Raw genomic sequence first — 27,643 nt, forward strand, 5'->3', positions numbered from 1 at the left:
TTTTTGTGGGTGCTGCAGCCCTGGAGCACCCACAGAGTCGGCGCCCTTGTCGCCTACAACCGTCTTGCAATAACCGTCACAATCAGCTAGTCCTTAGCTTTCGGCAGAGACCACACACAGCCTCCTTCAGTGAAATGTTGAGAAGATGGTCAGACGCACGGGCTTGGGCATGTCTGTGCCACACCATTCTCTCTCAGTTAGTCTATTCTAAGGCTTCTCTCAGCAGCATGTAGCGTACATACATGGATAGTCCCCCAGCACAGGTATACATAGCGGTGTTGGCACTGTTTAGGCAAGTAAAGACACGCGTGAGGGACCTGCCTATGCAGCTCTCTACTAAGCGGTGCCTCTCCAGCCACACTGTTTTTAGCAGAGTCCCACTGCTTCCCGAGCCCATCCCCCATTGCAGGGAAAGGCTCCAGTGGGAGGAAAAGCTCTGGCAGGGGCTGAGCCTTTCCCTGCTGCCTCCCCCGTGCCAGAGCCTTTCACTAACACGTGGCTACACACTGCAGTATGGACGCAGCCTGCTTTCCACTGCAGCGGGTGGCGACGTGTACCCTACGCACCATTGCCAGGGGGGTCAGCTTAGACGTCCCCGATGTGTGTTCCAAGGCAGTAGGTCTGCTGATACCGTGCAATCCAATTTGGTTTAAACAAAGGTTGAAAGGCACAATGCTAGGCCCTCCTGGCCATAGCAGAGGAAAGGAGCACAGCCCAGCACGGTGAAAGTGACTCCAAAGTGTCTGAGAAACGTTTCCAAATAGCTGAGCAAGAAGGCAAAGTGGGGTTTTCCCTTCTCCCCACCCTCCAGCTTTCTTTTGTGATCATTACAGAGCTTCTAGGGGTGAGCCAATACTTTGCTGCCTCTCCACGATGACTTCTTTTTATTAGCAGACATCCCCCTCCCCATGTAAATGACGCGATGTTATTGGATGTAACATTGTGCCAAGCCAACGTTTTGCAGCTTTTAAAGAATCTCAGGCTGGTGTGAAGAAACATGCCGGGAAAGAATAATGCATCTGTACTATACATAATCTATTGCCAGAGCCGGGGGAGGATGAATGTCACATGCCATCAGGCTGCTCGTATTCCGGGGCTGCTCAATTTGCTTCTTCTACAGAGTCTCCTATACACACATTAGATCTGCTTTCTCAGCATCAGAGCTGGTGGTGACGAATTCCGTTAATCACCCAGAGAAAGGGAATCCATCCCTCAGTGGAAACAGCAAGGGAAAGATATGGTTTCCTGGGGCTTTAACCCCCAGGAGTGAAATCCTGACCCCATTGAAGTCAAAGACAAAACTCACAATTATCTTCAAGGCAGCCAGGATTTCACCCCATTCCTTTCTTCAGCCACTTTGAGGAAAAAAATCCATACAGACCTACTTGCGCTACACTGATGACATCTTCATCATCTGGACCCACGGAAAAGAAGCCCTTGAGGAATTCCACCATGATTTCAACAGTTTCCATCCCACCATCAACCTCAGCCTGGACCAGTCCACACAAGAGATCCACTTCCTGGACACTATGGTGCTAATAAGCAATGGTCACATAAACACCACCCTATACCGGAAACCTACTGACCGCTATTCCTACCTACATGCCTCCAGCTTTCATCCAAACCACACCACATGATCCATTGTCTACAGCCAAGCTCTACAATACAACTGCATTTGCTCCAACCCCCCAGACAGAGACAAACACCTACAAGATCTCTATCAAGCATTCTTAGAACTACAACACCCACCTGCTGAAGTGAAGAAACAGATTGACAGAGCCAGAAGAGTACCCAGATGTCACCTACTACAGGACAGGCCCGGCAAAGAAAATAACAGAACGCCACTAGCCATCACCTTCAGCCCCCAACTAAAACCTCTCCAACGCATCATCAAGGATCTACAACCTATCCTGAAGGATGAGCCATCACTCTCACGGATCTTGGGAGACAGGCCAGTCCTTGCTTACAGACAGCTCCCCAACCTGAAGCAAATACTCACGAGCAACCACACACCACACAACAGAACCACTAACCCAGGAACCTATCCTTGCAACAAAGCCCGTTGCCAACTGTGTCCACATATCTATTCAGGGGACACCATCATAGGGCTTAATCACATCAGCCACACTATCAGAGGCTCGTTCACCTGCACATCTACCAATGTGATATATGCCATCCTGTGCCAGCAATGGCCCTCTGCCATGTACATTGGCCAAACTGGACAGTCTCTACATAAAAGAATAAATGGACACAAATCAGATGTCAAGAATTATAACATTCAAAAACCAGTTGGAGAACACTTCAATCTTTTTGGTCCCTCGATTACAGACCTAAACGTGGCAATTCTTCAACAAAAAAACTTCAAAAACAGACTCCAAGGAGAGACTGCTGAATTGGAATTAATTTGCAAACTGGATACAATTAACATAGGCTTGAATAGAGACTGGGAGTGGATGGGTCATTACACAAAGTAAAACTGTTTCCCCCTTCCCCCCCCACTGTTCCTCAGACGTTCTTGTCAACTGCTGGAAATGACACACCTTGATTATCACTACAAAAGGTTTTTCCCCCCTCACCCGCTCTCCTGCTGGTAATAGCTCACCTTAAGTGATCACTCTCATTACAGTGTGTATGGTAACACCCATTGTTTCATGTTCTCTATGTATATAAATCTCCCCACTTATTTTCCACTTAATGCATCCGATGAAGTGAGCTGTAGCTCATGAAAGCTTATGCTCAAATAAATTTGTTAGTCTCTAAGGTGCCACAAGTACTCCTTTTCTTTTGCGAATACAGACTAACACGGCTGCTACTCTGAATACAGACCCATATTTATGATTTGTATGACATTGGTGTCTCAAAGCTCCAATCAAGATTGGGGCCCCACTGTGCAAGGGACCCCATTGGCAGCTTGTCTTCACAGATGGAAGGATAATGGGGGGTTCATCTGCACCCCAGATACAGTTCCAACAGTTCATTGTCTTACTCTGAGACAGGAACCCCCCTGCTGCTTTCTTTTCCTCTAGCCCCCACAATCAATTGATCAACATTTTACTCAGACCGTACTTGGGCATGCCTTGGGAACCATACAATCCTTAATTTGCACAGGACCAGCCAGAGAGAGGCAAATGTTTCTTCCCCTTTCTCTGCCAGAAGTATGTGGCTTGCCTTTTGGTGACCTGTCTGACCTCACAGATCTTAGAGAACATAATTTGTAGTATGTATACATAACTCTTCACATATTCTCCACCCATGCATCTCAAAATGATTGCGATGACCAGTGTGAAACAGGCTTTCATTAGAGACCTTACATGACCCTTTGGGTGGCTAGTATGTAGATACCAGACCCAGGGGATCCAGGTAACTCCTATGTACCCCCATGCCTTCTACCCAGTTGGCATAAGAGGTCCTTGGGTCACAGGGCTGTACACACACAGGGTAAGAGATACCCTTTCTCCCACAGAGCTCACCATCTAAGCTGAAAAGGCAGACGAAGGAAGTGCTATTATCCCCATTTTACAGAGACGGAAGTAAGGCACACAGAGACTAAGAGATTTGCTCAAAGATCATAGCAGGGAATTGAACGCAGATCCCCTGCGTCCAAGGCCAGCACCTTCACCACAACACCCTCATTAATACAGAATGGCTCACTTGTACAGTATACAAGTCAGCACCTGTCTGCTTCGATTATTGTTTGCATTTTTCATTGCTATTAGTTGTTGCCGTGATGGTCAAATGCACCCCACGTGTCTCCTCTCATCTGTTAGTTTAACCATTTTCAGACTGTCTCATGTGACAGATTTTGGACCGCTTTATTTGTGTTGTTCTCATCTATGTGGGACCAGATACTGAGTGCTCAACATCTCCTAGGATTTGGCATGGAGGCATTTTTGAAGCTACTTAGCAATGCTTCCTTGCTGGCATATGTCGGATTGGAATCAGGCCCTTGGTGGGTATGTCTGTGTATGTAAAAGCACGGTATTTGGGTGCAGATCAGAAACCTGCACCTGCTGGTCATTCAAAGTGCTTTAAAGCAGACCAGTAAAGGAAAAGAAAAATGGGTTTTCATCCCTGTGTCGTTTCTATATGATGGCTACAGAAGGCTACAAGGTTGGCTGACTAAATGGGTGCTTTGTTTTTTTCAAAGATTTTAGTTTTGGCTTGTTTTTTTACATGAGAAATCAGGCCTGTCTGGGCAGGAGGGAGCAGGTCTACAGCTGGCGTAATGCATTGCTATTGGAGGCAATGGAGCTAGGACAAGATACACCAGCTGACGATCCACCTCAGTGAAGACGAGTGGGCAAGTGAAGTGATGACATCACAAGAGCCGAAAGAGCGAAATCTGAGCAAATGAGAGAAGGGTTTTCTTAGTGAGTTTAAAAGAATGTTGGCTAAATTGTGGCTTTGCTAGGCTAGGTCCCATGCATGGAACAGATTGGGAAGAAAATCAAGACTCAGAGAATCACAATCTGTCTCTTGCCCCCCACCCTACAGCTTTCCATGTGGACTGTTCCTGGGCCATCCCTATAATTGGGGCAATGTACATTGGCCAGTGCACTGGTCCAGTTAAGAACATAAGAATGGCCACACTGGGTCAGACCAAAGGTCCATCCAGCCCAGTATCCTGTCTACCGACAGTGGCCAATGCCAGGTGCCCCAGAGGGAGTGAACTTAACAGGTAATGATCTAGTGATCTCTCTCCTGCCATCCACCTCCACTCTCTGACAAACAGAGGCTAGGGACACCATTTCTTAGCCATCCTGGCTAATAGCCATTAATGGACTTAACCTCCATGAATTTATCCAGTTCTCTTTTAAACCCTGTTATAGTCCCTAGCCTTCACAACCTCCTCAGGCAAGGAGTGCCACAGGTCGACTGTGCGCTGAGTGAAGAAGAACTGCCTTTTATTTGTTTTAAACCTGCTGCCCATTAATTTCATTTGGTGGCCCCTTGTTCTTATATTATGGGAACAAGTCAATAACTTTTCCTTATTTACTTTCTCTACACCACTCATGATTTTATATACCTCTACCATATCCCCCCCTTAGTCTCCTCTTTTCCAAGCTGAAAAGTCCTAGCCTCTTTAATCTCTCCTCATCTCTCCATTCCAAACCCCTAATCATTTTAGTTGTCCTTTTCTGAACCTTTTCTAATGCCAGTATATCTTTTTTGAGATGAGGGAACCATATCTGTACACAGTATTCAAGATGAGGGTGTACCAGGCATTTATATAAGGGCAATAAGATATTCTACGTCTTATTCTCTACCCTTTTTTGTGCTGGCCCAAATACTAGTAGGGGCTATGGGGAGCCCTAGCCTCTGCACACTCCTTATCCACCTGCATGGAAAGCTTTAGGCCTCTTTACTAATACCCCAGAGGTGGCCCTTAGCCTTTAGTTTACACTTATTAAACTCCAAGGCCTAATTAGCATTTTGGATAAAGAGAGTCTTTGTTCAAGATTTATCACCCATGCACCTTCAGTTAAAGTGTTAGAGTTTATCGCAAACATTGCTGAGACCTCCCAGAGAGGTCCCGGAAAAACCATGGAAGACTCAATTTGGCATTCCTGATACTAGGCTGCCAATGTGCAGAGCCCACTGCTGCTCAATATTGTCTCATTGTTTCTTGGTAAGCCTCTGTCAGTCTGTCTGTATCCATTTGCTGTCTCTTGTCTTGTACTTAGCTTGTAAGCTCATCAGGGGCAGGGACTGTCTTTGTGTGGTGCCTAGCACAATGGGGTCCTGCTCTGTGACTAGGGCCTCTGGGCACTTATCATAAATATAAAGGGAAAGGGTAACCACCTTTCCGTATACAGTGCTATAAAACCCTCTTGGCCAGAGGCAAAATCCTTTCACCTGTTAAGGGTTAAGAAGCTAAGGTAACCTCGCTGGCACCTGACCCAAAATGACCAACAAGGGGAAAAGATACTTTCAAATCTGGAGGGGGGGAAAAAGGCTTTTGTCTGTCTGTGTGATACCTTTGCCGGGAACAGATCAAGGATGCAAGCCCTCCAAATCCTGTAAAATTAGTAAGTAATCTAGCTAGAAAATGCATTAGGTTTTCTTTGTTTTGACTTGTAAATTCGCTGTGCTGGAGGAAATGTGTATTTCTGTTTTTGTTTCTTTTTGTAACTTAAGGTTTTGCCTAGAGGGATTCTCTATGTTTTGAATCTGACTGTCTGTGAGATTATCTTCCATTCTGATTTTACAGAGTGTTTCGTTTATCTTTGTTTTGTTCTTCTAATAAAGTTCTATTTTTTAAGAATTTGATTGGTTTTTTTGGGTCTTAAAAATCCAAGGCTGGTTTGTGCTCATCTTGTTTATTCTCAAGCCTCCCCAGGAAAGGGGATGTAAGGGCTTGGGGGGATATTTTGGGGGAAGACGTCTCCAAGTGGTCTCTTTCCAGATTCTTCGTTAAATCGCTTGGTGGTGGCAGCGTACCAGGTTTTAATCTAAGCTGGTTCCCAAGGCAAGGAAGAAATCTGTGCCTTGGGGAAGTTTTAACCTAAGCTGGTAAGAATAAGCTTAGGGGGTCTTTCATGTGGGTCCCCACATCTGTACCCTAGCATTCAGAGTGGGGAAGGAACCTTGACAGCACTACATTAATATAAATCAATAATTAATAATAATATTGCCAAGGTAAAAACAGAGGGGAAAATATCTGAAAAACAAAACCTCAGGCATTCTTTATACACCCTAAAGATGAAAAAGGTCAACTAGCCCTATGTTTTCCCTAATCCCTTACAGGCCACCTTTAAAAAACCATGGCATTTTGCAAGCCCTTCAAAGAAAGCCATCTCCATTCACAGTTTTCCTGTTTTTCTGTTCTGTCCAGAGTCAGCTGCAGGTTTCTGTGTTAAAGGACAATCAGCACTCCACAGACGATAGCCCGTCTGTCACTTCTTGTTTATCCCACTGAACTGGAAGCAAGCCCAGAGTCTTTGCATTTCTCAAATTCACTGAAAACATGGGGCCTTGGAGAGCAGAACCGGACAGCATGCTTAAATCCTTCATCAGCAGCTGATTTACTTTTATGATTTTAAGACAAAAACAGAACAGCCGCCTAGCAGCCAAAGAGCTTGTGCACACTCAGCCATCAAGGTTGTAAATCTTAAGACTCAGCAACTTCACTTGAAACGTCTCTAAGGATGTACATGATACATGGGTTGGCTTAGCCTAGCCAAATTCTCTTCTGTCCTGCTGTCCAAGGACAATGCCTGCCTTCAGGGGCTTTCCCCTCCCAGTCAGCAAGTTCTCAAGTACAGCAGAACTCCCAGTGACTTTGGTAGGAACAGATTCTGACCCTCTAAGCACAATTCCACATTCTTCACTTATGCTGGTGAGCACTGAATGCATGTGAATAGTCCCTCTGAAGTCAACAGAAACTCCTTGCATAACTGTGTGCTAATCAATGGGAGTACAGGTTACACAGTCAGGCCCTTATCATTTTTTCAAGGGAATCTAAGCTTATCTTCCATATGAGTGCTAAAGGATGGGGCAGGTGAGCAGAGGGTGAGTATATCAATGACCTCATAGAGACCTAGGGGGACAGTTAAGCAGCCCCACCAAATACAGGGGGTGACTATAGCAGTGACCTCACAGAGGCCATGGGGCAGCTAAGCAGCCCCACCTAATACAAAGGTGAAGGAGCAGTAGCCCAGCTGTCAGATACAAGGAGTGGAGCCGTGAGTGTAACAGAGGGGCCGCTCTGGACACAGGGAGAGGAACGGTGAGTGTGCGCCCAGGCAGAAGACTGCAAGGGTCAGTGAAATACCAATTCCACCCTTGCTTTAAAACAGAGAGGCCACTGAGTGCAGGGGGATGGGGGGAAATGAAGCAATGATCCCACTGCCAGATACACAGAGAGGGTCAGTTAATATGATGTGCAACAAGTGAGAAAGTACTAAAGAGGCTGCCAAGGTCTACATAACTGTCGGGCGGTACAGACGCTGCACAGAATGCTGTTGGGAGAAGCAAATCATCACACGTTTGGCTTTGGAAACATTGTTTTCCAGATCACTACTTATGAATCAATCACGTCCCACGTGAATATTGCTTTGCCAGCCAATAATAGTAGCAGCAGGATTAGCAACTAATTTTGTCCTTCATCTAATAATACACCATCTTCAGGAAACATTCCTCCTCTGATGGTGTAAAAAAAGAGCATCATGGGAGTGAAATGCATTAAGAAATAATAGGCCTAAAGCAAACCGTCAGGGCGACCAGATATCACTGGCTATTTAGAGAACACCTCGCCGGTTGTGTTAAGTGAATAAGTCTTTTGCCAAGCCAGCTCCGAGCTGGAGTACTTTCAAAACCTTAAAAACAGCTGCTATAATACTGTGGGTCTGATCTATTGAGAGAGAGAGAGATTCCCACTAAAATCAATGGGAGTTTTGCCTGCGTAAGGTCTGGAATTGGGCCCACAGACTCTGATTCAACAAAGAACTTAAGCTTAAGCACATGCAGAGTTCAAAGGGACTTCAATGTGTTTTAAAGCTAAGCCCCTGCTTAAGTGTTTTGCTGAATCGGGATGGATCTAGGCATGTGCTTAAAGCTGAGCATGTGCTGAAGTAGCTGAATCAGAGTCATCATAAAGCTGGGGTTCTGGGCAGGGTAGGAGAATAGGAAAGGTTGGTGAAAGAACCCAGCTAGAAGAGAATAGGGTGCAAGGTGAAGAGGGGATCCCCGGTAGGTTTTTAACAGAAGACGTTGTCTCCAGGAGGCCCAAAGGTCATCCGGCCATCTCTAACATGGGGAATGCACAGCACAGGTGCCCAGGTACTCGGGAACAGAGCAGGGCTGGATGAATCTTTTGTGGGCCTGGCGCCAAACATATTTGTGGGCCCCCCTGGGGGCAGTGGAGCATGGCGTGGGGAGGTCGGTCCCCAGAGCGAGGGGCCGTCCAGGGGAATGGGGCATGGCGTGGCGGGGGCAGTCCCACTCCGCCCAGCACGAGGGCACAGTTTACAAACTGGCAGATGCCAGATGGACACTGGCCCCCGGCCCTGTTCTGCGCATGTGCCCCTTCCCTTTGGGGTCGGGTCCATGCCACGCCACATAGGCCCCCCCCACCCAGCACCCCCCAGCCCTGCTATGTCCAGCACTCGCGCCCCACAAATGCACAGTGCCCTGCACACCAGCACCCCTGCCCAGAGCCTCCTGCCCACAGCTTCCCCACAACTGCCCAGAACCCCACACAGAACCTCCACTCCCTAGCACCCCAACGCACACAGATCTCCCCCACCCCCACTGCCCTTCCCCACAGCCCCACCACAACTACACAGCACCCCTCTAACAGACCCCTACCGCCTAGCATCCCAAAACACACAAACCTCCCCCACTGCCCAGCATACCCCGCCACAGACCCACTCCCCCATGCCCTGTCCCCTGGCCCTGCTGAGCCAGTGCAGAGCAGGGATCCCCCATCCCAGCACAGTGCGAGGGGGCAGGACAGCTGAAGCTCGGGACCACAGAGTGGCCCCGTCTCCCAGGGCCCCACCCAGCCCTACCCGCCTGGTGCTGGTGGTGCCCGTGACGGAGAAGGCATTTCCTTGCATGGGTGTGGGGGGAGGCAGGCGCCAACTTCCCCAGCCTGCTGCTCTTGCGCAAAGTGGCAGGGAGAGGACTGCCCCCGGGGAGCGGACGGTCACAGGTCTGCAGGGCTGGGGGCTCCTCTCTGCCCTCAGCTCCGCTGGCGGCTGCCTGTTGGTGATGGGGGCAGAGAGGAGCCCTCAGCTGGCTGCCATGCCGGCTGATAGGAGCAAGCAGTGGGCAGGCGGGAGCAGCCAAGGGGCAGGGAGGAGCCGGAGAGCGGGGCCGGGGGTTGAAAGGAGCCCTGGGCCAGCAGTCCAGCCGGCTAAAATGAGTGAGCAGTGGGGGTGGAGGAGTTGGGGGGTAGAGAGGAGCCAGCTGCTCCGAGCACAGCGCAAGTGGAGTGGGCCAGGCCAGGGCCTGTTTTGAGCGTGGGCCCAGCACCATGGTGCCATTGTAAACCCGGTACTGGAACGGAGTGCAATGAGAACGCTAGATACACTGATATGCAGAGCTAGGGTATGTCTACACTGCCTTGTAAATCTGGGGCTGTGGGAGCCGCACTTGTTTCTAAGCCCACGTTCGAGCATTCACAGTGCGTTGTAAACCTGGGCTTAAAATTGCTGGACCCAGGTCTCAGAGACATGCTAACACATTCATATTGCACTACACAGACCTCCTGAGTTGGGTCTGTGGCTTGAGCTACTTCCACACTGGGAAGCCCCACCCAGGCACAGACCCCTAAATTCTGCTGCTGTTCCCCCAAAAACCTTTCACAGAAGCACCATGACACATCACCAACTCTCACAATTTTATCATGAGTCCCATGCCATTTGGTGCTTTTCTTAAAGCCTCAGCTCCTGGAGCCATGTGATTACATGAGAATCTCAGCTTTCATTTGAAATAAAAATTTACGTTTCTAGCCCTCCAGGCTTCGGAAGAAAAGCCAGAAAATGTGACCCCTTAAAGGTTCAAAAACAAGATGACAAATAAAAAAGAGAGGGGCTTGGACCTTTGTCACACCAGGACTCGGACTCAACCCCCACCTCCTGCCCGCCTCCAGGTGGATCCATGGGTTCAGGTCCGAAGGGCTTTCTGACCCAGTCAGAAAGATTTGTGTGTGGATGGTCGGGCTTAAACTTGAGTCTGATCCTGAGTTACCAGTGCAGCGTGACCATGCCTTCACGTGGCACTCAGTCGAGTGCAAAAGGCAGGGCAGGGAGCACTCCGCTACGAGTTGGTGTGAATGTCTATGTACGGGGCTGAAACATCTTGTAGTTCTGTGGGGTAAAACATAAATGAAGGTGCTGCACAATAGCGAGATTAGAAGGGTTCAGAGGGACATAATTTCAAGGTCTTGTATGTGAACAAGACACACAGAGCAGCAGGGCCATCTGTGGCATTCCAGGAAGCCCACTGCTCTGGGGACAGGGCCACTGCCTCCTTCACCCCCCTTGTTGGGACTCTTCACCTGCCCCCAAGCCTCTGTGAAGTCACTGATGTAATCACCTACTGCTGGCAAGGCTGCGTAGCTAGGGAAGTGCTGGAGATTGGGCTTGTGGACATAATTTCTGAGGAGGTCTGACTGAGCTAACATCAATTGGCTGAGTGGAGACTCTGTTACATGCTAGTTCTCCTCGAAACAAATGGGGAGATGGCCAGGAGCACCGTGCGAACGTAGGGCAGGTCCTAATATGTAACACACGGGCAAAGTGCGTGTCATATCCCCCTCTAACAGATGGCCCACAGACAATAACAACCAGGTACTGCTCCCAATGAAAGGAATACCTGGTTTAGCTCATGTGGCAGAACCATGTCCTTTTGGGGATGAAGGCCCTACTTTCTTTTCCCCGCTCGGAGCCTGTGGTGGTGAGATCATTACAAAGTGACTGCCGGGCTGGGAATTTGAGCTCTGCTTGACTTCAGACAGTTGGAACGAGCTTCTCCTGACAGCCAGTTTGTTACCTCATGTCCAACAATCAGGCTTCCCCATCACCAAGCATCTCCCTTTGGCCACAGGGTCTGGTGTTGTGGAAACTCAGGCTTGTGCGGCAGTGTTTTGATCAACAGCTCACCGAACCGAAGTACGTGGAGTGAGAACCTTGTAGTCTCAACAAGGTCAAAGACAATTACCATGAGGTGCAACGCATTGATCTATTATTGTGGGTATTGTTTTCACCTGCTCCCTTTCCTCTCCATCCCCCGCACCTCCCCAGCACCATTTCAGCAGAAGGAGGTGGCATCCAGCCAGTCCGCTTCCTGCACTCTGACCCACTTTCTGAGAACTCAGCAAGGCAAAGTTTCACAGACTGCAGACTAGCGCTACATCAAGGGAGCTGGAGATTTTCTCTCCCCCTAAATGGTTTCAACAGCTTGCTGTCTGTGTCTGCGTGTGATCCCCAGGGAAACTCTCGCGGCTGGGCGGGGCCCGGACTCCCGGGCTCTGATCTACGGGGAGTTTACATTAGAGAGTTATGTGCAAATAGAGACCATTCCCCATCCTCCCTCACATTTGCCTGCAGAGTACCATGTGCGGTGGCAGAATCCACACCGGTTTGCTGGTGGTCAGCTACGCCACCTACCTACTCTTGGGTACAATCGGATTCTGGGCTCTGGAGAAGAATGCCGAGAAAGAACTGAAAATGGCAGTAATCCAAATGAAGGAGGCGTTCCTGCAGAACTTCACCCACCTCACTGTGGCAGAGGTTGAGCAGTTTGTGAAGGTAAGGGATGCTGCAGCAGCGTAGGCTGGTGGCCTTTCTGGCCGTCCATGCAACCCAGCCTCTGCTTTTCACTTACGTGGTGTTTTCTGTGCCGCATGCAGGTAACGAGTGTTGTGCCTTTTCTTGTGCATCCGTTGGGGAGATTTAATTTAACCACTGATGGGTGAATCCTGAGCCCAGCGTACAGTCTGCGTAGACAGGCCAGACACTGGGCAGCTGGCCAGAGCAGCAACGGCTCCCGTCCCCAGAAGGACTGGGGCATCTGCATAGCAGTGGCTTCTCTGACCCCATTCTTACAGGGGCCTGCTCCCACCCACCCCTGGGCATGCTGCCATGCACAAAAAGCTGGGCTCGCAGCCCCAGCATGGATCCCTAAATTCTGCTGCGGCTCCCCACAAAACCTTCCACAGAAGCACCACCCCGCATCACCAACTCTCACAATTTTATCATGAATCCCGTGCCATTTGGTGCATTTCTTAAAGCCCCAGACCTGGAGTCATGTGATTACATGAGAATCTCAGCTTTCATTTGAAATAAAAATGTAAGTTTCTAGCCCTCCAGGCTTGGGAAGAAAAGCCAGAAAATGTGACCCCTTAAAGGTTCAAAACCAAGACGACAAATAAAAACAAATAAAAACCACCTCTGCCATTCCTGACTCTTGGGGACAGGGGAGCGAAGCCATGGTGTGAGATCATTCTGGTGCAATTGATTGGATCTTGTGTCTAGCCTCTGGCCAGTCTCATCTCTGGAATGTATCTAGGCTTGTGTCTGTATCAAATCAGTCATAGAGCAAGTTGTCCAGCCCTGCTTCCCAAGGCTGCTAAGGGCAGGCTCAGCTAGAGGCAGCTTTTGTTTAAAGCTTTATCTTAAAAGATGCACCTCACTTAGCATTAGAACAGAGAAAGACGGAAGGTGTCAGAAAACTCATCTTTGAAAATATCCTGTGTGTGTTTCGCGGGGGGAGGGGGATATTCATGGAACCATAGAAATGTAGGGCTGGAGCTTTCTGGGACCTTAAGAGGTCATCTAAGCTATCCCTCTGCGCTGAGGCAGGATCAACTAAACCGCTTAGACCATCCCTGACAGGGGTTTGTCCAACCTGTTCTTCAAAAAACCCTCCAATGACAGGGATTCCACAGCCTCCATGGGAAACCTATTCTAGTACTTAACCATCGATACAGCTAGAAAGTTTTCCCTAATATCTAACCTAAAACTCTCTCGCTGCAGATTAAGCCCATTCCTTCTTGTCCTACCTTCAGCGGACATGGAGAACAATTAATAATGGGATAGTATGACACACTTTGGGCTAGTCTCCGATTGCGATCACACCACTGTACATCTAGATACATTTCACCAAAGTCAATGGCGTTCCTCTGGATTTATATTGGGGTAAAAAAGCAGAATCTGGCCCTTTGCCTTAAAATAAAATTTTGCTAAGTGGATATCATACAGAGCCAAATGTGTCCCTGATGTAAGCTCATGTATGTCAAAGTAGGAATTAAATTGAGCCTTTCTGTTGCTTTGTCAGGTAGGGGATTGCAAAATACATTTGAAGAGTGGTGTATATTGATTTGCATGAATACAGAGGTTACTAGCTTTCTATTTGTATGGATGCCCTAAGAATAAAGTATATTATTGTTGTTACTTTATGACTAGGAAAACCTTTTCCTTCCTAAGTATTTTTGAATGAACAAGAGATACAATTTCCATATTCTGCTCTCACACCCATGTCCGCACACAACTGAGTTCAGTGGGACTGCTTGGATATAACAGTGCACAGAATTTAACAGAGTGGCCCTGAGTCTCACTGATGATGCAGTGGTCTTATTTCATTCTGGTGGTGCACAGCAACCATAAAGCTGGCTTAGTTCTCCTTCAGATTCTCGGTGTACAATGGGAATCCCTAAATGATATAGGCCTAGCAGAACAGCTCTGCACTTCCTAGCATAGAATTGTGGCTGGATGAGAGGAGCAAGGCCAGAGAGTTTGCTCTGGCAATCCTGGGTTGCTGGAACTGCCCTTTTGGGCCACTGGCAGCTAGGCATAACTTAGAGCAGTTTTGAGGCTGTTCTAAGTTTCGCCATGGCCTGAATTGGACATAAGCTGGGACCATGATCAGGGATCCACAAACGTGGCATAAAGCCACCTTTATTTCTGGTCCTGCCCTGAGAGCAGCTCAGCTGGATCAGAAAATCGGAGACAGTATATTTTGCATCTGCCTGTGTTGTTTTGCATTGGCCCAGGATATTTTACAGGCCCAAAGTGAGGATTTCTCGTTACATGTTGTTTCGTTTTAAATGATCAGGGTTGGTGTTTGAAAACCTGGCTGTACACTTAAAGGATTCACAGTGTTCAAATTTATCTTCACAAAATAGAGTATGTTTGCAGGCAGGTTATTTACAAATAGTAAGTAAAATGTAAACCTGGGAGATCACATGAAAAAAACCTCACGTTCAGGAGAAATCCCATGTGATAAATTCTCTCCCTTTATTTTTCTAGTGTGAAAGTCAACAAGGTTTCCAAAGCGCTGGTGAGCCTTGAACCATAATTGTCATCACCCTATGGTTTTAACAACTGCTGTCTCCATTTCTTTTGGCAGACTAGCTACAATCCCTAATGAGTACTGAACAGTTAGAATCTGGAAGGGAGGGAAAACATACAGCTAGTAGGCCATCAATTTTTTTTTTTTTTTTGCTTTGGTCTCCTAAAATAAAGTCAAAGAATTCAGAGGAATGATTGAGGTGCTGGGGAGTGTTCCTTACAATTGCACCATGGAGAACCATATCTCCCAAACTGCCAGGGCCCAGCTATGGGACACAAGGAGGAAGAACCAACCAAAGAGACCAAGGGATGGAAAATAACAGGGCAGTAATGTAAAAATGCAGCAGGTTGAATTGCTTTAGCCTACACAAGCCTTTTACATGATTCTGCATTTCTGATGCAAATAATTTAGGATAAAACACTATAATGCTAGGTCAGTGGCAGTAAACTTAGTTCTAAAAAACCCAAGTGATCTCTCATAGGGCCCATTCCAGCTCCCACCTAAACGATCAGGTAAGTACATGGCACTATCTGAAATGCTGATTGGTTGCTGGTGAGTCGGTGGCCTCCTTGGAAGCAGGAGTGCTACTCGTACTGGCAGCAGAGTTTGCCTATAACTTTGCATACTGATGCATACGATCTATGGATACTCACAGGAAAAGGGTCGTGGCGGGCTGATTCCTCTGTTTTATCACAATGGACTGTGAGAACAGGGAGGTGTTCATATCAAACGTGGGTTTCGCTCGCAGAACCTGACTGACGCTGTGCAGAGAGGAATATATCCCGTCGGAAACGAATCACAGACTGAGGTCAGCAACTGGGATTTGAGTAACTCCTTCTTCTTTGTGGGCGCAGTGGTATCCACCATAGGTAGGTTTGGTGCTTTTTTCCCCTCTGCCAAATATTGTTATTATTGCTCTAAGTGACTGTGCTTTAGACGAATTCAGACTGGAAATAAAACATATGTTTTTAACAGTGAGAGTAATTAATCATTGGAACAATTTACCCAGGGTGGCGGTGGATTCTCCATCAGTGACAATTTTACAATCAAAACGGGATGTTTTTCTAAAAGCTCTGCTCTAGGGATTATTTTGGGGACGTTCTCTGGCCTATGCTACACAGGCAGATGATCACGATAGATTATCATGGCCTTGCAAGCCATGGCTATGAATTACCACTTTTCATGGGCCAGGATGAGAAGCAGCAACTGACTTGGCCTTGAGGCCTTACAGCTGCACAATTCATCGTTCACAGTATTATTTTAGTTTATAACGTGACAACGACCTTTTACATCTCAACCTCCCCTTCCCTCTCTGTCTGTTTCTTTCTAGCCATAGAATCATCTGTTAAAACCTTAGCTGAGCCGCCAGTCATAGGACTTGACTTTCCCTGGTTTTCATTGTTAGGTCAAACTAACTGTAAATCTTTTCCAAGGCAGCTGTAAGGCAACAAAGAATGATAGGAAACAACTGAACGCAGCTGGGCTGTAGAAGGCCATTACTATAGTACATACTGCACCAGCATACTCACAATTTTCACTGCTGCCAGGAGAAAAGATGGGGGAGGGACAAGGTGAATACCATCATGGCCAATTCAAGCACAGTGTTGTCCTTAAAGCTAACAGAAATTGAGGCTGCTGGACTTGGAGACAAAAAACAAATAGTGTCCAAAATCGCATGTGGCCAAGAGGTTTCCACCAACCTGGTAGAACCATCTTGTGACCCAGGATATCACAGACAGTTAGAGAGAGAGGCCTGGTCAGTGCTTAACTAGGAAGTAGGGATGTAAAAGGTTAAACGGTTAACCGGGTAAGCATTAGGCTTACTGTTAATGGACCTTAACGGTTAACCCGGCCGGAGGGGCCCCAGCCCCGGTTGCACTGGGCTGGCAGGAGGAACCCTGGCCGTACTGGTCGGCTAGAGGAACTCCAGCCCTGTCCACGCTGGGCCAGCCAGCCAGCAGGACCCCAGCCTCAGCCAGGCCAGAGCAGCCCAGGCACCAGCTGGCCACAGGGACCCCAGCCCTGGCTGCCCTGAGCTGGCTGGCCGGAGGGTCCCCAGCCCCAACCTCTGCCCTGCCAGGCTGGCTGGAGTGACCTTGGTTAACAGTTAACCAGTTAAACAATACAATTTTAATCGTTTAACTGGTTAACTTTTTTAACCGATGTTTACATCCTTATTATGAAGGTGTTTGATCTGGATGAAAGAGGCCAAAAGTGCAGTGAGATGAAGACAAATAGCTCTGTCTCATCCAAACGGAGAATGCAACAACCTTCTGGTAACACAGGCAGACAATAGTGAAAGTTCCCATGGCCTAAAGGCCAATGAACTAGGGCACTGTCTTATTTTCTTTCCCCCGTAAATAGGACCATTGTATTATCAGTCAGAGATTGACTTGTGCTGGAACAGCGCCACTTCTCAGGGACACTGACACACTAAGGACACAAACAAAACCTGGGACTATCCCTATATGACACACGCCTTGCAGCAGCTGAATGGCTATGGGGGAGGGGACATGCTACAGTAAATTCTTAGAGTTATGCAGCCATTGTCTCATTTTTCAGGTATTGCTCCCCTTTAAAAACACCTGATAGCAAATTCAACCCTGGTGTAAATAAATTCTTTATCTTTAAAGGCCTGGTCTACACACCGATTTCATACCGCTACAACTATGTCAGGAAGGTGTGGGTTTTTTTTTTTAAACGGATGTAGTTATAGCAGTACAAACCCTCGTGTGGATGCATTTATACTGGCATAACAATGCCTTTCACCTGCAGAGCTTATTCTCCTTCCCGCATAGACCTGCACCGCTGTAGCGTTTCTAGTGTAGACATACCCTCATGCTGATATAACTGTGTCCACAGTAGAGGGATTGTACCACTGTAACTCAGCTGCTCAGGCCGTAGTTCATTGGATCTGAGTTAACTGGGTGGGTTTGATGCGTGGCTACGTTTGTCCACTCTTCCCCATTAAAATGGTGCTGCATTCTCGGTGACGTCAGCGGAACACCAGGAACATGTTGGATCCCAGGTGTTGCTCGCTTGTTTATATTAATGGCTGTGTGTTTATTCCCAGCAGCCCATTCCATTCCAGGCTTCGGTTCATCAGATCTCACAAGCTGAGCACGGTCCCCTTTCCCTCAAGGAAAACCCACTGTGCTACAGAATGGGATGCTGTACATTCCCTAGGTGGCATGCTTCCCTCCGACCTGTACTTGAGCCAGTACTTTAGTATGGTGCTATTGTAACCCACACACCTCCTGGGTGTGGGGTTCTGTCCCATCTAGTGGCACCGAGACCACTTAGAGAGAGAAAATGAGTCTGCTCTACAACCTTAGCTAAGAGGCTTTTAGCTCACGCGGTAGAGGCTCATGCACTAAGCTCTAGAAGCCCCAGGTTCGATCCCGCCTGCAGAAGGCTGGGGTCTGTCGGCCTTACACTCAGGCGGGGGTGGGAGGAGGCCTGTGATGTTGGAATGTCCCATTTTTCTAATGAAACTTAAGGTTAAAGTCCTGGCCATTTATAACCATTAAGGTTCTTTTGCAGAGGGTTATTAGCCCCGGTGTCCTGGCCAAATTCCACTTTCTGCCTATGTAATTGATCTCTGTGTTTTCAATTGGATACAAGAGGTGGCTGCACTTCAGTGGTGGGGGGAAGTGACACCTATACATGGCATGTTTACAATCCCTTGGGATGAAGGGCGTTGTTATAAGGTGATACTATATTATGTACAGCTGTTAAAGAGTTGGGATTCCCAGAGCCATTGAAATAAGAGGGAAGTTGTGGGACTGCAAATTTTAGAGTCACTAAATTAAGAGAAGGCACAGGATTTTGATGCCAGTTCCACATATTCCAAAATTATCAGTGGGTTTCTTAGTGCAGTGCTGTACGCTGATCCTTGAGGGATGGCGTGACAAGAAATTAGATGGGAGTTAAGATTCAGGAATGGGGCTTATCTGATCCTTGAGCGGCAAACAGCCCAAACTCCAGCCTTGACATCTTCCAGATCCCCTAACTTCTGGTTTCTCTCTTTCCATGTTGTATCTACTTGCATACTTGTAGCAGTGGATAGTGTGTTTTTGTAGATTGCTTTCAGATTATAATGTAGTTCAAATGAAGGCCAGGCTGGAGCCAAACACAGCACTCTCTGAACCCTAAGAATATGCAGAACATGTCATTTAATCAGTCTCTCTGCTTTGATTGGAAAGAGCGTGAGTCTGACTTTGGAGCACGAGGAATGCTCGTGATGTGCTAAAGCTGTGTTGGCATGAATGCAAGAAGTGGGACACGTGTGAATGTGTCTATATGTGTGACCTGATTAGAAGCCCAAGCTCTAAGGACAAGGCTCACTGGAATGCTCCCTGTCACCTTTTTGTCTTTCAATAGGCTATGGTACCCTGTGTCCTAAAACGTCTGCTGGCCAGATCTTCTGTGTCTTTTTTGCTTCATTTGGAATCCCTTTTAATATCGTTTTCCTGCACCGGGTCAGTAAGATGCTTTCTCTGCTGTGTGAAAGGCTTGGGAGATGGCTGTATGAGAAAGGAATGAAAAAGGTAATCAGTTTCATTCTCTCCAGGATTGTTTGTATGCTGGCTATTGGGTTTTCTTCCAGATATATCTGAGTTACTTTATATGCTACTTATGCACCCAAGCGGTGTTAGGCACTGTACAAATGCATATGAAGAGAGAGTCCCTGCTTTAAACATTTTATACTCTAAAGAGATGAGACAAGGGTGTGGGGAAAAAGACATACATGCAAAATATCTTCCACACCTACAAAAATATGAGAAATTTGAGCAAAATATCTGGGGTGATGCAAGGTGCACTGCACGGCTTGTTAGTTCCAAGATTCCAAGTACCCCACCCCTCTCCTCCTGTATCCTAATGGCCTAAACTGCCTGCTGCCACACCACGAGCCAGCCGCTCCACGGGGTCAGAGACAAAGAACGAACAGCCCACCAGAAGAGGGCCATTCTAGTCAACGTGTTGAAAGATGGGAATGGGTCTCTCGGAGTTGGAGGCAAGGGCTCTCAAGGCTGATTGTGCCCCAGAGGATAAGTCTGCATTGCAGCCGGGTGCGAGCCTTCCACTCCAGGCAGACAGGCTTGTCCTAGCAGGGCTCACACTACAGCACTACAAAGAGCTGCCTGGTGGTTGTGGCACCCCAGTGGAGGCTCAGGCTAGCCACCCGGGCTCAAGCCTGCCCCACCCCCCTCGTCAGAGCTCAGGTGGCCAGCCTGAGCCTCTGCCGGGGCAGCAATGCCCACCCAGTGATTTTAGCATGTTAGCCCAAGCTCCGTTACCACAAGGAGGCTCGATCCCAGCTGCAGTGTAGACATACCCTGAGTCTCTAGCAGCTCCTATTGCTCTCCCCGCTGCTTTTGAGGTGGTGGGAGTTATTCTTCTGGGGCTAATGAGTAATCTGAGTTCTTCCATAAAAAGCGGTATCAGCACTAAAGCCAATTCCCTTCATCCTTCAAACAGATACACCTCCCTCCCCAGGCCTGCAAAAATTCCATAGACATGGAATGGAAGGATTGCACCAACCAGGGATCTGGGGAGTACACAGCTCACCTCGCTCTCTCCAGTGTGGGTACCACGGTTGTCCGGTTTCCTTTCCTTTAGCCCAATTTCTACTTGTAAATGTCATACCTACAAAAAGAAAAGAGAAATTTTAGCATATACCAAACCCAGCGAGGCCCCCCCATTCTTGACTGCAAAGAGAAGGGATGGTGCCGAAGCTGCTGCACTGTCTCTCCACCACCAGAAGTTCCCCCAGCCTTGGGGTGCTCCCCCAATGGAAAGCCAGCGCCACCCAGCCCAGGGTCTGGGCCTTAATGACAGTTATTTGGGCTGGTTGGAAATTTTCCATGGAAAATTTAAATTTTTTTGGGTCAAACAACTGAACACCCAGAATCCAACTAAATCTGAAATATTTTGGCTGAAAACAAACATTTTGATTCTGAAATGTCAGCACGATGCCTCATGGGAGTTGTAGTTCAAGTGTTTCATGCTGTCATTCATCTCTGGGGCTGGACTTCATCTCCCATGATGCACCGTGGCTATGAAATGGCTATAATAGGTGACCTCTCCTCACCACAGAGTGAGGCCATGGTGCCTCATGGGAAATATAGTCCTTTTGTGTGACTGTGTCAACCTTTAACTCCTGCAGACCTGGGAGAAATTCCTGTCCAGCTATTCATCCAAAATACTCACGTTGTGTAGGATTTCCTCATGTGTCCAAGTGGACCGCAATTTGTGTTGGTTTATTTTTCAGAAGAAGATCAAGTTTCTGACCCTTCTCTTCTTCCTGGTGATGGGCATTCTAGTGTTCCTGTGTCTGCCGTCATTTGTCTTCCAGGTGGTGGAGGGCTGGTCCTACAGTGAAGGAGTTTATTTTGCATTTATCACCCTGAGCACCATTGGCTTTGGAGACTACGTAGTAGGTAAAGACAACAGTACTTCTCTCTGAATTAAAAGGTGGCAGAATTACCATGGTCGTGACTAAAAGGAGATGGGACAAAGCACAAGCGAACGCACTTTAGGAAGCAATGCTGCATTCAGTGGTCTTTCCCAGCTCTAGCTTTTGTAATTCTAGGAGGAATGACCAGTTTCCTGGGGGTAGCCCAGAATGGCTCAGGGTGCCCAAATGCCTAGACACTATGAAACATGGTGCTTTATCCATGGTTGGCGGGGGGAGGAAGTTGGGGAGCAAGAAAGGAGACTCGGGGGTGTCCCAACTACAAAATCTTATGTGCATATCTGACTCATGTGTTTTAGTTAGTGAAGAAATAATCAGGGCTTGTTTTAAAATGCCTAATTTTTAAGCAACGTTCTTCACAGCTTCAGTTTTTGATGAAGAGTGAGCAATAGAAAGCTTATCCTGGGGATGGAGACCTATTCCTCCACTAACATGAGTCACCATAGAAATTAACTCCTGGGATCCCCTATGTGTCATTAGACCCTCCTGGACATCACACAAGTTCAAAAGTTCTCCTGAAGTTAAACCCTATAAAACACAGCCTAGCTAGGCAAAGTCATTCTACAAACACCTTCAGGTATTTCTCACCAAAATATTCTCTCTCTGTTTGCTTTTGGAATGAACCCCTCAAGAGGCCCCGCACAAGAGAACTCCAGAGTCCAAACCACTGTCAGCAGAAATGATCCAATATTTGGATTTTGTCAAAGTGAACAGATTCCTCCACAGTGCCTGTCCTGGTAATATGTTGGCAACCAGACGTCCTCTCCACAGAGAAATGACAAGTAAACAGCATTTGCATTGGTACTAGAAGATCTGTGGCTTAAGTGCATTGAGTCTGGAGGTCTCACTCCAGTTCTCAGTGGACAGGCCATTCACAGCACAAAAAGACCACCTCTGCCGGCAAGCTTAAATTCAGCCAAGAACTGAAGGGCATGGAGACTGACTGTCTTTCCTTCTCACCCATTGTGAGGACTCCCTCCAGGTCAGGGCTGAGGTGTGTTGGCAGAATGGTGTGGGGAAACTTGCACTGACATTGCCTATATTCTACCTCTTTTGTGAGTAAATAAACTCCTGTCTCTGGGGCTGACAATCCAGCTTCTTTCACAAGCCCTTAATTCCGCCCCCACCCCCAAAATAAAAAAAAAAAAGAGAGAGAGGGAGAGGAAGAGAGAGAGAGAATTCTGATTGGAACATCAAAGTCAGTGTGGGGTTGAGAATATTCCGCACCTCACAAGATAAAGGGCTAAGGCACAGGCAGCAACAGAACTGGCTGTGACATCTGCCCCGGTCCAAATTAAATGGGTACTTTAAAATAACTGAATGCCTGGTCGAAAACGGACCCTGGCAGCTCTGGTTGGCTCCGCTGACTGGGGCATTAAAAGTCTGGTCAGCGGCGAAGTGGGGACCCGGGGCTAAGGTAGACTCCCTACCTGCCCTGCCTCTGTGCAGCTCCCGGAAGCAGCCGCCAGGTCTATGCGGCCCCTAGGCACAGGGTGGCTCCGTGCTCTGCCCCCACCCTGTACTGGCTCCGCAGCTCCCATTGGCTGGGAACCGTGACGAATGGGAGCTGTGAAGGCAGTGCCTGCAGGTGTGAGGGCAGCGTGCGGAGCCTCCCTGGCTGTCCATGCAACTTGGGGCTGCAGGGACCTGGCAGCTGCTTCCTGGGAGTTGTGGTTAGTCGGGACCCCACACCCCAAACACCCTCCCACACCCCAACCCCCTCCCAGAGCCTGTACCCTACACCTCCCCACCCAACTCCCTGCCCCAGCCCTGAGCCTCCTCCTGCATCCCAAACCACTCATCTCCTGCCCCAGAGGCCGCACCCCCAGTCGGAGCCCTCACACACACCCCCGCACCCCAACCCCCTGCTCCAGCCCAGAGCCCTCTCTTGCACCCTGAACCCCTCATTTCTGGCCCTACCCCAGAGCCCACACCCGCAGCTGGAGCCCTCACCCCACCCTGTACCCCAACCCTCTGCCCCAGCCCGGAGTCCCCTCCCGCACCCAAACTCTCTCCTGGAGCTTGCACCCCCAACCCCCTGCCCCAACCCTGAGCCCCCTCCTGCACCCCAAACCCCTCATTTCTGGTCCCACCCCAGAGGCCACACCCCCAGTCGGAGCCCTCACACACACCCCCGCACCCCAACCCCCTGCTCCAGCCCGGAGCCCTCTCCCGCACCTTGAACCCCTCATTTCTGGCCCTACCCCAGAGCCTACACCCTCAGTCAGAGCCCTTATGCCCCCCCAACCCAGCCCTGAGCCCCCTCCTGCACCCCAAACCCCTCATCCCTGCCACACCAAAGCCCTCACCCCCTCTCCCCCGCATCCCAACCCCCTGCCCCAGCCCGGAGTCCCCTCCCGCACCCAAACTCTCTCCTGGAGCTTGCACCCCCAACCCCCTTCCCCAGCCCTGAGCCCCCTCCTGCACCCCAAACCCCTCATTTCTGGTCCCACCCCAGAGGCCACACCCCCAGTCGGAGCCCTCACACTCACCCCCACACCCCAACCCCCTGCTCCAGCCCAGAGCCCTCTCCCGCACCTTGAACCCCTCATTTCTGGCCCTACCCCAGAGCCTACACCCTCAGCCAGAGCCCTTATGCCCCCCTCTGCCCCAGCCCTGAGCCCCCTCCTGCACCCCAAACCCCTCATCCCTGCCACACCAAAGCCCTCAGCCCCCCTCCCCCGCACCCCAACCCCCTGCCCCAGCCCGGAGTCCCCCTCCCGCACCCAAACTCTCTCCTGGAGCTTGCACCCCCAACCCCCTGCCCCAGCCCTGAGCCCCCTCCTTCACCCCAAATCCCTCATCCCTGCCACACCAAAGCCCTCACCCCCCCCTCCCCCACACCCCAACCCCTTGCCCCAGCCCAGTGAAAGTGAGTGAGGGTGGGGGAGAGCGAGCGACTGAGGGAAGGGGGATGGAGCGAGTGGGGGCGAGAAGAAGCATGACAGGGGCAGGGCCTCAAGGAAGGTTCCCTCCATCCTGCCCCTCTCCAGTTTCATAATGGTTAGGGCTCCTCCACACCCATGCAGGCTTCCACTCCAGGGGCTACTCTTACTCTCTCCATTCCACCCACATGGAATTATCCATGAAAAATGATCCTCGGAGTAAATCCCAGTACTCAGAGCTACACTTCCCTTCTGAACAATGTTTTCAGGCAGACATCAGGGCCATAACTGCACAGCTACTTAGGACCTGGGACAAGAACAGAAAGGCAAACTTTTGCACGTTTCTCCTGCTTTGTCACATGTCTGCAGGGCCATATTTGTCCCAGAGAAAAGATAAACAGAAACTGCGATGGGCCTCCCAGGGTGCAACCTGGAACTGGGGTACTGCTGAACCCTCTGTTTTACCAATCTGGGTTCCCTCTCACATTTTGCCCTCTGAACTCTCCAGCCTGGGCTGTCTCTCACAATGCCTTACTAGTGACAAGCAGCAAGCCCCTCCAGGTGCGGTGATCACTCAGCACAACAACATGTGGAGCCCCACACCCGGCTAGATTGCATGAATGCTCCCAGAGCCACTCATGAACTAACAAGAGAGAGGCTTCAACCAAAATACCCCCAGCTCCCCAGCCGAGGACCCTGGAGCTGTACTGTCCTGACCAATATGGATTTATTACCTAGTCCACCACTTCTACAAAGGAAAGTGGACATGCACCAACTCTCATTGCTGAGCTGAGATTTCTCGCCAAGCACGTCACTCAAACCACACTGTTTTAGGTAAAATAAAGAGCAGATTTATTAACTACAGAAAGATAGATTTTTAGTGATTATAAGGGATAGCAAACAGATCGAAGTAGATTACCTAGCAAATAAATAAAAACTCAATCTAAGCCTAATATACTAGATAGGATTTGAATTAAGCAGTGTCTCACCCTGTTACATAGTGTAAACAGTCCACATACACAGACTTCCTTCTTTCCTGCCTGGGACCAGCAATTCATCCAGTTCAGTCTTTGTTCCTCAGGTGTTTCCAGGTGTTCTCTTGTGTGGGGAGTGAGGCCAATTGGTGATCTCACATCCCCCTTTTATAGCTTCTTCCATGTGGCGGGAACCCCTTTGTTCCAAGCCAAGTTCCTAGTCCAGTTTGTGGAAAAATACAGGAACCAAAATGGAGTTCAGTATCATGTGATCTAGTCAAATGCCCTTGCATGCTTTGGTGAGTCATGGTAGCTATTATGCAGAGGCTGACTGAAGCGTCCCCAGGACAGTTCATCAGGCGAAGATAAGCTTTCCCCATGACTCATTGTCTTTGTTGATAGGCCATTCAACTAGAATAGGCCATTCACACTGCACTGGCAGACGGCAGCGCTTTAATGTGGCTGTATAATCACACCCCCACCCCCACAAGGGGAGTAGCTACCAGTGCTGGGAACGCGGTTCCCAGGGCTGGTGCACCATCTACCCTGCCACTTTACAGCGCTGAAACTTGCATCACTCAGGGAGGCGTTTTTTCACACCCCTGAGCGCGAAGGTTTCAGTGCTGTAAAGTGGCAGTGTAAACAAGGCCTAAAAATTTGCGAGTGTTACCCAAGTGCAAGTACATTTGAAATACAAATACAGTCAATACTGATAACTCCAGATACAAAAATGATACATTCATACAAATAGGATAATCATAGTCAGCAAACCATAACTTCTATAGACACCTCACATGACATACCTCGTACAAGATGCATCATAATTATATAATAATCATATCATAATCGTATTACTATGGTGAATATGGGGTGCAGAGTGTCACAGATACCCAAACCCCTACCCAAATCCACCCCCTTTAATTTTGCTACAAAAATGTAGCAAAACAGCAGAGTTTTGAGTGCCAAGGTTTTGGATTCACACAATGTAAACTGCACACGGTGCAGTTACACTTACAGAGTCGAGGCCTGTTACTCTGAAGATTCCATGCTGATGTTTTGACCTTATGTGTTAGCCAAGCAGAAGTTTACATTTCAGTGAGCCGTCTTGGCTGCATTGTACTATTAAGGTTACACGTGACTAAACAGAGTGGGAACAAAGCTTCACTTGTTGGAGGATTGCTTATGTCTGAGAAGCCAAACTAAATGACCTGTGTAGAACAGCAGGTGGAGAACTCCCAGTGATGTTAAAAGGTTTAGACTGCATGAAATACACATCAATCCAGTGGTTTCAAATGCGGAAAGTTGTGCCTTCAGTTTTCAGTATGTGGTAGAGAGTTTTCAACAGTTGCTTTCATTGCATTTCATTCTTTTTTAGCGGAGTAGGCCCTGCAGCAAGTAACGTATGAATTATAGGTTTCTCCTATACATGCAAGGTTGTCTGCTATTTGTGACAGCTATTTATTAGGTCACAATCACACTTTGCTCGGTAAGTCTATGGAGATGGCATAAGTTGGTAGACATGGTACATTTCAGCTTCACTCCTCCAGTTGCACTCTGTCCTTGTGCTTGCTACTAAAACATATCCTGGAGTATCTTAATTCTAATATAATATGGTTACATTGTGGTATATCACTGCAAATTATTGGGTTTGCCTGTGTTAGCTCCTACACACCAATCCAGTAAAGCATTTCTCCAGTGGAAAATGTAGCACAGTTCCATTCCTTTTGGAAAGATGAGGCAACGCACTACATCTTAGTGTCCTTTTCAAAGTATTCAACATGAAATATTCTGACCAATACACTAGCTCAACCAATTGTAGTCAGGCAAATTGAATTCAACTTCTTAATTGATTCTTCTCTATTTTTTCTCCTTGTATTCAGGTAAACAGCCTGACAGGAATTATCCTTCCTATTACCGATCTTTGGTTGCCATTTGGATTATCTTTGGCCTGGCCTGGATTGCTCTTCTGTTCAATTTATTGACAACATTATTGGAAGACACTGAAAAAAAAATTGCTCGGGATCTTCACAAAATGAGAAAGGCAGGTAAAGACAACGAGGAAAACCAGAAAAGATATCAGCCCACTGGATTTGTTTCTGCAGAAGAACCATCATTACTGGGTTCTGGAGGAGATGCACAGAAGACAATGTCTCTAGCAACACATCTTGGAGATGCTAAACAAGGGGAAACTATTTTTTCCTTATAGCAAAATATTATAATCACCCACTGGGATCAGAGTTGTTTATTGCAGATTACACTGGTCCAGTATTGTAAGAACTAGACCGAAAGGAGAAAGTCCTGTGGAAATATCATTTCTCTTGCATCCCACACTGAGATGTGATTTTCCCTACACTCTAGCTCAAAAGTGATACAAACCAGGAGTAACAGTGATGATAAAACTGCTCTCCCAGCTGTTTTATCTGCAGCAGACCCACGATGACATGATTTACATCATATCCCCCGCCACACATACTGTTGGCAAAATTCTGCCTGTCCCAAGTGTCAAA

The 27,643-nt window shown here is 48.3% G+C and overlaps 1 protein-coding gene and 1 long non-coding RNA gene across 2 annotated transcripts in view; one reads left to right on the forward strand and one right to left on the reverse strand.

Moving 5' to 3' along the window:
* LOC311522250 overlaps nucleotides 1-27,643 on the reverse strand; it is a 70,519-nt gene that overhangs the window by 17,838 nt on the left and 25,038 nt on the right. The window contains exons 2-5 of the long non-coding RNA XR_014712088.1: nucleotides 21,013-21,174; nucleotides 20,371-20,448; nucleotides 19,165-19,325; nucleotides 15,453-15,692 (exon numbers count right to left, since the gene is read on the reverse strand). This is a non-coding gene — a long non-coding RNA (uncharacterized lncRNA). The remainder of the gene's footprint in view (nucleotides 1-15,452; nucleotides 15,693-19,164; nucleotides 19,326-20,370; nucleotides 20,449-21,012; nucleotides 21,175-27,643) is intronic.
* LOC311522249 (potassium channel, subfamily K, member 16-like) lies at nucleotides 12,046-27,353 on the forward strand. The gene is made up of 5 exons (XM_084631361.1): nucleotides 12,046-12,257; nucleotides 15,548-15,668; nucleotides 19,183-19,349; nucleotides 21,074-21,242; nucleotides 27,017-27,353. Exons 1-5 carry the CDS (start codon nucleotides 12,063-12,065, stop codon nucleotides 27,340-27,342), a joined length of 978 nt encoding a protein of 325 aa, XP_084487487.1. The 5' UTR covers nucleotides 12,046-12,062; the 3' UTR covers nucleotides 27,343-27,353.

Source organism: Lepidochelys olivacea (genome assembly GCF_965140295.1).
Source record: "Lepidochelys olivacea isolate rLepOli2 genome assembly, chromosome: 6".
Classification (NCBI taxonomy): domain Eukaryota; kingdom Metazoa; phylum Chordata; order Testudines; family Cheloniidae; genus Lepidochelys; species Lepidochelys olivacea.